Source organism: Olea europaea, unplaced genomic scaffold, assembly GCF_002742605.1.
Source record: "Olea europaea var. sylvestris unplaced genomic scaffold, O_europaea_v1 scaffold1016, whole genome shotgun sequence".
In the NCBI taxonomy this organism is placed as follows: Eukaryota; Viridiplantae; Streptophyta; class Magnoliopsida; order Lamiales; family Oleaceae; genus Olea; species Olea europaea.
The window spans coordinates 237,911-247,714 of NW_019227483.1; the positions used below are offsets into that span (position 1 = coordinate 237,911).

General features: G+C 33.3%; 1 protein-coding gene across 1 annotated transcript; it reads left to right on the top strand.

The window, feature by feature from the left end:
- Positions 1 to 654: 654 nt before the first annotated feature.
- On the top strand, positions 655 to 4,718 carry LOC111372609. Its single transcript, XM_022994982.1, has 6 exons — positions 655 to 1,046; positions 2,507 to 2,656; positions 3,029 to 3,287; positions 3,383 to 3,601; positions 3,735 to 3,877; positions 4,292 to 4,718. The coding sequence occupies exons 1-6, from the start codon at positions 759 to 761 to the stop codon at positions 4,589 to 4,591; spliced, it is 1,359 nt and encodes a 452-aa protein (XP_022850750.1). The 5' UTR covers positions 655 to 758; the 3' UTR covers positions 4,592 to 4,718.
- The last annotated feature ends 5,086 nt before the right edge of the window (positions 4,719 to 9,804 follow it).

Genomic DNA, 9,804 nt, shown 5'->3' on the forward strand with positions numbered 1-9,804 from the left:
TTTTATCTCAAAATGGGTTCCACGCGCTGACAAAAAAGGGTCAAAAAATGCATTATTTCCTTCAAATAACTGGAAATAAACAGGGGGCTTAATTCATATTCATTGTAAAGCAAGAAAATGATTTAGGGTACGTTTGATTGTGAATATTTTTCACGAAAATGTGTTTTTACATCTAAATTTCTATTTTTGTGCTGTTTGATTGATTTTTTCTATGAAAAATATTTTTCTACTTCTGGTTATATGATCATATTTTCCTTAAAATTAAGGAAAATATTTTCTTTAGAAGAAATGATCCAGGAAATTCACTCTTTTTTCTCTCTCTTATCTATCATCTTTCTTATCTACCCACCAATAAAAAATTGATAAGTATAATATTTTATAGATTAAAAATTAAATTAATCAAACATATTTAATTGATAATTTTTATGTAAATAAATTCTAAACAATTGAATTATCTCAAATTTATTTTTTCCCATACAAATTCCTTCATTGCAGTCAAAAGTACTCTTATGGTCAATCTAAGTTATGTGGAAAGTTCGTTTCAATTCCTGGAGATTAGTTTGTCATCCACAAAAAAATCCTTGCGGTCCACAAAAATAAGAAAACATTCAGAATATCCAACTAGGACGACCCAATGTAGATCGCCCACGTGTCACCGAAACCAACCTGGGAATTAGAATCAATGAACAATCCTTTTGAATCCCAGTTCTGAATCCACCGTACCAATTATTATCCGTTAAGCAAAATTTGAACTGAAAATGGCAGCGACATTTGCAGTGCCTTCACCAAAATCTTCAATTTTGCAGAACCCATTGGCTTCGAGAGAACCCAATACTGGATTTGTTACTGGATTGCCATTAAAAGGTCTTTGCTTAAAGTTGAAACCCAGAAAAAATAGAGGTGGAAGTGATGTCAATTTCGTTGTTTCCGCTGCTGCAAGCACCGTTAGCGGGGATGGTGGGGGCGGAGGTAGATTTTACTTCAATTTCACTGGTTTTCCGTTTCCTCTTGGCCCCTTTCTCAACAGGCGGACTAACAGATACGAGGTTAGCTTTGTAATTGGAACAATTACTCTTTGTTTACGCTGTGTATTGTTGTTCATTTATCTCAATATATTGAACTCGCCAGGTTAATCCCGGTTTTTTTATTTTTTATTATTTTTTTTTTGTGGGTATTTATTGGTTGAGTATGTACTTGATTTTTTAGTTTTTAGCACTTACAAGAGTTATTCGCTTTCAGACGAGGTTGTAAAGTTTGAAGAATATGATTTCCGACCACCCATTTGTGAAAATGTTGCACTCGTAATTTCCTTTTAAATAAGAAAATCTATACTGTTTGCATGTGATGTAATGAGAAAAGACTAAAATTAAATAAATGTGTTCCTAATCATATAAGCGTTTCCGATGAGAAGATCAATAGTTAGTTGACATAGTATCGTTGGATAGATAATATGATTCCGAAGCTCGAAATCTATTTATAGTGGCTGATCAAATATATGGGCATAACATTGTTTTTCATATATTCACTCATTTATTCAACTTCACTGCCAAGTAGGATCTTAAATTGGAGGATGATGATTTCAACTTTTTACATATAATTATAGACTTGTGGACCAAAATATTTTTGGATGTTGCTTTGTTCATGGCAAGAATACGTGAAACAGAAAGAGAGCCCATGAGAGTTCTTAAAAGAGCCATTCAATAATTACGGGTTCATTCTTTGGACAATGAGGTGTACTATTATTTTTAAATGCTCTTTATACAGTTATGATCAAGTGCATTTGCAAATTCTGCATTCAAACGCAGGTGACTAATGATTCTATTCTACCATGAACAATGATAATCTCTGCTTTTCGAAGTAATCTTAAGCTAATTTTTTGCACTTTATTCTTCGTGTAATTTTCATTTCCCTCTTGCCTTAATTAAATAGTTGACTACATTATTAAAATGTTGGTTATTACATTTTTGTAATCGTGTTTTTAGTTAATTAAATAAATTGGCACAATAAATTGTGTAGCTTGTCAGACATCTGAAAGTGGGAGCAAGATTAACATTGTTACTTGTTTTAATTCACAAATTGCCACAAGCTTAGAAGGAATGAAGAGAAGGAAAAGTGCAAAACAATGTAAAGGGAAAGGAAACATAAAGCTTCCATCTTTTGTCAAAGTTCTAAAATGGGATTGGGATCAAGTAATTCTCTGAAGCGTAGCATACAATTTTCGTGTGTGAACCAAGGAGAAAACAAACAATAAACATTTGATTATGTTTGATGGGACCTCATTATATTAGTTTATCGACATATAATGAAAGCAAGGAAACAGTATCAATACCAATGGTTTCTCTTTAAATTGGTTTCAAATTATCCAGGGGAACTGGTCACAGATATTTTTGTTATTTCCTTGTATGTGTAGATTGTAGTGAAAAATTATCGTACTATTTGCATCTTAAACAAGATTTTTTTTATTTACAAGATTAAGGGGCTAATCATGTAAATGTATAAAGTGTAGGCTGTGAAAGGTAGCGTATGGCTATTTGAACAAGAGCAAGCACTGGGCTTCAGCAGTGTCTCAACAAATATTCGGATGACAGTTATCAAGCTCAAATCTGGTGGATTATGGGTTCATGCACCAATTGCTCCAACCAAGGAATGCATCCAGGTCTTTTTCGTCTACTATTCTCATGCTTCAAAAAGTAGTTCAAAGACAAATTAGCTGCTGAATTTATTGTACCTAAATTAGCCTATTCTCACCTAGTTTGGACTTCTACAAGTATCTTTATGTGAGAAATTCTTGTCTGTTTCTCCATGGGCCTCTATGCGCAGTCTTTATATCTCAGAGAGTAAAAATAAGAATAAAGTTTATTAGATTCATCTACTACGAGAATGCAAGATTCGACCTTACTTATAAGCTAATCATGCCATAAATTATGGGGCATACATATGTATCAGCATTTCTGTCCATCTGTTATGAATCTCAGATGACATTCTGAAACCTAATACTTACTAGTATATGCCTCTCTGTAATTTGCAGCTTGTTAAAGAGTTAGGAGCTCCCGTGGAATATATTATCCTGCCTACATTTGCTTATGAGCATAAAATATTCGTTGGTCCATTTTCGAGGAAGTTCCCTAAGGCTCAGGTATGGGTGGCACCAAGACAATGGAGCTGGCCTTTGAATTTGCCACTCGAATTTTTTGGGATATTCCGTGCCAAAACATTGAAAGATGAGGATTTTTTGACGCCATGGGCTGATGAAATTGAACAAAAAGTCCTAAGCTCCCCTGAAGTTGGTAATGCACATTGCTGGATATTGAGTAAACATGATATGTCTTTTGAATAACTCTTAACCTGATATGCACTTCCTTTTTATGGTGAAATATTACAGGAATTGGACCATATGTTGAGGTAGCATTCTATCATAAGCGTTCACGGACACTGCTAGTAACCGATGCTGTGATATATGTTCCTAGACAGCCACCTGAATGTATTAGCAAAGAATCGTTATTAGCATCTGCTAAAAATGGATTAGCTGTCAAAATTCTCAGTAAAGGAAAGAAAGTCCCTGAAGAACCCGTCATTGACAACAACATGAACCAACAAAAGGGTAATTCTCCACCGCAGTTTGAGCAGCTGTTTCATGTACTTGAATTTGGAATGATATTAACAATAATCATGCAATGTAAAAGTGCTTAACTAGAACCTTTTTAAGCTGAATTGTGATTCCATTTCTGGTGCAGGATGGGAAAGAATGGTTCTCCAGATCTTGTTCCTTGGTCCCTCAAATCTTTTGGAGCCGAATGCTAGCTTTTCTCAAATGTCACAGAAGATTATTGTTTCGCCTATTGTGAAGACTTTAGTCTTCAGTAAAGTACCTGAAAAGGCAAGTTAATTTATTGTCAAAACTTATTCACTTCAAGTTCTTTTGGAAAATATGAGATTTCAATCTCTGTGTCTTCCTACAATGTTGTTTAGTCCACCTTACCTGACATAATATAAGTGCTTGTTTGATATATGTCATTGAATATGATATCTGGAAAGCATAATAAAATAGATTTTAGCTTTTCTGTCTTCTTCGATATTGTTCAGTACAATCCAATCCTCCCTACCAAGCATGATATAAATGTGCTCCATTTCCATGATATGTTTTATCAATTTTCATGGACTTGTAGATATCAATAACAACCAAAGATATAAATAAAAGATTCCGTGTAGGTAAGATATGATTATATTCTATAATCATTGAACAATAGAGCTTTCTAAGTTTCCTGTTTTCCATGTTTCTTTGAAATTTCAGGTCAGAGATTGGATCGATAGAATTGCACGAGACTGGAGGTTTAAGAGAATAATCCCTGCTCATTTTGCTGCCCCAATCAATGCGAGCAAGTCAGACTTCTTAGCAGCTTTTGCGTTTCTTGATGACCTCTTGGGTGAGCGCTATGTCACACGGCCTTCGCTGTCCCTTCTATTCACATCGCTTTTGGGAAAGGCAGCCAGTTACTTCCCTCCAGATGACATGAGGACCTTATCATCTCTTGATCAGTTCTTGGTCTCTGTAGGAGCTGTGAAGAAGACTGTTTCAGGTCGGAAGAGATGATAAAACCCGAAATACAGATTCCTGGTAAATTTTGTACATATATTATACTTCATATGAATAGGGTGCTATTTTACAGATCCTGTCTTTTTTACTCTTGAGCTCCAAAAAAAAAATAATAATAAATTTTTTTTTATCTAAATAAAAATCCCTCACTGAATGCTATTCTGTTAGCTTTATAATCTGAAAAGACAAAAAGGGACTCACTGAAAAAGATGGAAAGTGCTAATTTTACATTAAGTAATTCTAATTCTCAAGCTTGCCAGGTCAAAAACAATTATCATGGAACATCAAAATGTTAAAGTGGTGTAACTGCTTTGTGCTAAGAAGAAATTAAAAAAGGGTGGGTCTGTGATCTTGTGCTACCTCCATATTTCCACTTGATCTGTTCCCGAGGGCATCGAAAGGGAAGTAGTTTCTCTCTCAGCCATTTCATATCAGGCTAAGAAGATCTAAAACGGTGTTTGGCTATTGCTCTTTTTCAAAGCCAGAAAACATGATTGAGTTCTAAGGGCTATTAACTGCTTCATATTGCATTAAGAAGACGTGAAAACGCGTTATTGCACTTGTCGGAGCTAGAAAATATTATTGGATTCCAAGATTATTGATAATAAGTAAGCTTTGTCAACTGTTACCCTTACCTGTTTGCATTGAATTTTTAGTTAGCCCTTGAAATTGGAATCAAGTCTTTAAAGTCCAACAAATTAATCCTCACATCCCTGATTCAGATTCTAAGCTTGTTATTCTATTTAAAATGGTAACTGAAATTTATGTTCACAGAAGCACTATTTTCAATCACTCACGATTTCAAATTTTAGCGCATGCACATGCTGGTGGGATCTTATATTTGGATAAAGTTGATTGTAGATAGGGATAACATTGGTCTCGCCGGCTCGAGCCACTCGTGGCTCGACCTGTAAAAAGCCCGAGCCAGCCCAACTCAAGGCTTGGACCGAGCCTCATCTTGGGATTCCGGGCCAAGCTATAGCCGTTCTGTGTGGCTCGCCGGCTTGGACTCATGGGCCTAATTTAAAATAAAAAATTAAAGGCAGCAACACACTGCCTTAAATTAGGCTACCTATTTTTAAGGTTGCTGCCTTTATTTAAAAAAAAATAAATAAAAAATAATCGAGCCTATCCAGCTCAGCAAAAACCCGAGGTGAAAGCTCGGGCTGAGTTTTGATTTGTTGGCTGAGCAAATGCTCGGCTTGAGCTCATAAAATAGCACGGAACATTTTATTCGAACAGAGCCGGAGCCTTGAGTTTCGATTGGTGAGCCGGCTCAATTCGACTCCTTGACACCACTAACTGTAGACAAAAAGCTGATAGAACAAAAGAAGAGTTTGTACTGATCGGTGCATCTTGTAAAGTTTCTTAGTTTGTGTTGAATACAAAGTTTGAATAATGTCTTGTATGAAATATTTTAATCTTTCAGATGAGCTAGATTGACATACTATTGTAATCTCACGAAAGAATAGGTGTCAAATTTCGCCATCACAATTGTTGGGATGAGATGAAATATGGGAAACAGCATTAAAATAAATAAACATGTCTCTTCTTTAACAGTTTCAATATTGTTGGTATCTTACTCATCAAACACAAGTGTCTCATGTCACGTCAACAGTGTCATCGAAAGTGTGCATTTGCAGTGGCAGGGCTACATAGGGTCATATGGGGTCCATTTGCCCACCCACAAAATTTTTGAATTTTAGTTTTTTTTCTTACTTTTCTCTAAAAATTGGACCCAATGGACTTTTGAAATTTTTGAATTTTAATTTTTTTAAAGTTTTATCCATTCTCTTTTGAGCACCATGGATTACTTGTCCTGAGAAGGCCCAAATTTGAAATTATAAATTAATTCTTCATTCTGATTCTTTCTTAGTATCTAAGATTTGTCTATTTTCCCTACTGCTTAGCTCACTAGCGCCTGCGGGTAACAACAAATATTTAATCATTAGATAACATTTGTTATCATCTCATGTCTCGACATACTATTAGTATAACGCTATTTGGAAAAATAAAAATAAAAATTGCCACTTACTTTTTTTGATCCCACAATAAAAAATATTTAACTCCGTCATTACGCATTTGTCTAGGGAAAACAAATATGAATTGTACGTGGGGTGGCAAAAGTTTCGTATTATTGTCACACATATTTTAATATTATGCACGTACTTCGAAAAATATGAATGCAACTTGCACGTTTCAATAATTACAATCAAGTTATATCGAATCATATATAAAGTTTAATGTAGCTAACACATCATCAAATGTTTTTGTCAAAGTTGAAATCTCGATGGTCCCCATCAACATCTTCTATTTTCAAAAATAAAATAGAAAAATCTGTAACACAGTTAAAGTTAGTGAGCTTAGTTCAGTAATTAGTTTAATGGCAAAATTTCAACATAATTTTATGGAACAACTAGAATAGTAACTAACATGATAATTTGAGTTGACGTTTTAAAAATGGACTCAACTATTGACCTGGAAAACGTAAAGGGTCTATGAACAATAAGTCAAACCGATGATAAACTAGAATAGATATACCAAAAATTCTTCTTCGAAAGTAAGGTTCCGATTCCTCCAATGTTTAGGAATCGTTTAAATACTATACACGTGCAATAATGAATGCGATCCACACGTAACAAAAGTTACAATCAAGTGATATTTGGTTGGAGGGTGACCCCTCCTTTGACAAATCTTTAGCTACCAACAATAACTTAGGTGAGAGAGTTCATTCATACTTGATAAAGGCAAAGTTGGCCCATTTTAGCTGCGCTTCTAAAAGCACGCACCCACCTTTCTTATTATGACTAAGCAAAGAGCATCATTTGATCCAGAGCATGACAGATTTTCATTTGTGTGGTGCACAAAAAGAGAGAGAAGGGAATCCAAGGTTTTATAACAAGAAGACGAGATAATATTAGATATTACTATGGAAAAATGAAATTTTAATTTTTATCCATTTTACTATTTTATTGTCCAATCAATCTTTTTTGCATTCGGGTTTTCAAACTTCAGAGTGTTGTACCGTTTGGTTCGATCCCAAAAAAAATCGTAAATTGATTATCTATCTTGCATGTGACGTGAATAGATAACTCAAACGAGAAAAAGCAAGGTTGAAAACTCAAATTGAAAGAGAAGTTAAAACTTGAGGACTCAAATGTTACATAAATTGAAGGTCGAGGCTCAAATAAAACCAAAGATAAAAATCTTGAAGAGGACCAAATTTTCTCCAGCACCAACAAATTGGAAGGTTATTCACCTTTCATTTGATGATTTTGTATTTATTGAAAACTAAACCCTACTTGATGGCTTTTAATTCAAAATTCTTTTTTCTAGTATTCATTTTTACTGCACATTCACATAATAAAATATTTTGCATATAAACTTCGAGCGTTTACTATTTTTTAATCATTCATTTTTCAAAAATTTACTATTCAAAATATTAATTTTTCCAAATAATTACCATCAAACGAGGGCTAAATAGAGTCGAGTAAGGATGCCAACGAGTCGAGCCGACTCGCGAATCAAAAATCAAGGCTTGAGCAAAATGAAACGGGCTTTTTTCGAGCCTGAGCCAAGCTGAGCAAAAGCTCGGCCAAAATAACAAGGCTAGGCCGCCAGCTACCTTTGATCACCTTTTTTTTTAAGGCTCGATCCCTCTCAGGCTCGGCCCGTAATCTCAAAATGAGGCTCAACTCGAGCCTGGAGTTGGGTCAGCTAGGACTTTTTCCCGATCGAGTTATGGGCGGCCTGAGACGACGAGCCCGATTGACATTTCTAGAGTCGAGTGCTCTCTTGACTATAAAATAAAAATTTCTTGAATTTTCCTTTGTGGTTGAAGAATAAAGCTATAGCAGCAAAAGTGAGATAATACAAGATAATACAAGTCCCTGTTTGCTTGGCTAAAACAATGTTTTGAATAGTGATTTTTTTAAAAAAATGTGGTTAAAAAATAAAGTTTACGTACAGAATATTAAGAAAAAAAGAATTTTCAAATAATAATTGTCAATCGAGGGATAAATACTTGACAACATCTAAGAATTTCTAAGCTTGTCCTGAACAAACTAACAATAAAATATTTCCAAACCAACTCAACAAAGACCAAACTAACAATAAAATGTTTCCAAGCCAACTCAACAAATATTGTACATATTTTGGTAAAAGAAGCTATTTATTTCTTATTTCTACATTACTGTAAAATAAGTATATCTTATGTTATTTTTTGAAAATGATGAATTGCATTAATTAATGTCGCCTTCAATACCGTGTTTCATTAATTAATAATTTAATATCGTCTTTAATACCGTACAATATGAAAATGAGTATACAATCGTATCAGAGGGTTGGCTCCTCTAAGAAACTAGCATGTTGACTTGCATTAAAGCATATCCAAGAAATTCATTAAATACAAAATATTTTTTCTATTTTAGAGAATCAATACTTAAAAATAAATTTCAAAAGACTCTCTATTTTAATTTTTTGAAATAGAGAGTGTATTTGGCTCTCCAAATATAGAGAGTCAAACTCACTCTTTATTTTTAATATATAATGATTACATTTAATACATTACAAATTTTAATACTCTATAATTTAAAATTTTCAAATTGTATTTGAATCGACTGGTCATTAATATATAAAAAATTATACTTAAATAAAATATTTGGAGAAATTATTAAATGTTTATTGAAAAAAAAAACAAAATAAAAATCAAAGTTGAGAGTTTAGTGGAGTGTATAAAAAAATTACTCTCTAAGTTTAAGAACACTCTTTATTATATAAAATATGCTCTTTATAAATAGAGAGCCTTTTCAAGATATTCTTAAAGCGGTAAAAATCACCATCTACAGAGTCGCATTCACTATCTTTTAATTCATGATATGTAAAAGGGTATTTATCATGTAATGTGTTTATCTTTCATTATTATTGTGAAAAAGTCATTACTTTCATTTTTGATATTTTTATCTTTATTTTCACACGTAAAAGGCCATTTTCATTTATTTTCTTAATTAAAAGTTATAAAAATGACAAATATATCTTTCTATTTAAATAAAACAAAAACAAAAACAAATAACTAATAGCAACCATAGTCTCAATTTTTAAAAAAAAAGTGCAAATGAGTCTCAAATAAATTATTTAAATAGCAATTAGTACATAATGTTCTTACATTTTACTATTATTGTGAAAAACGTCCATACATTTCATTTTTTGAC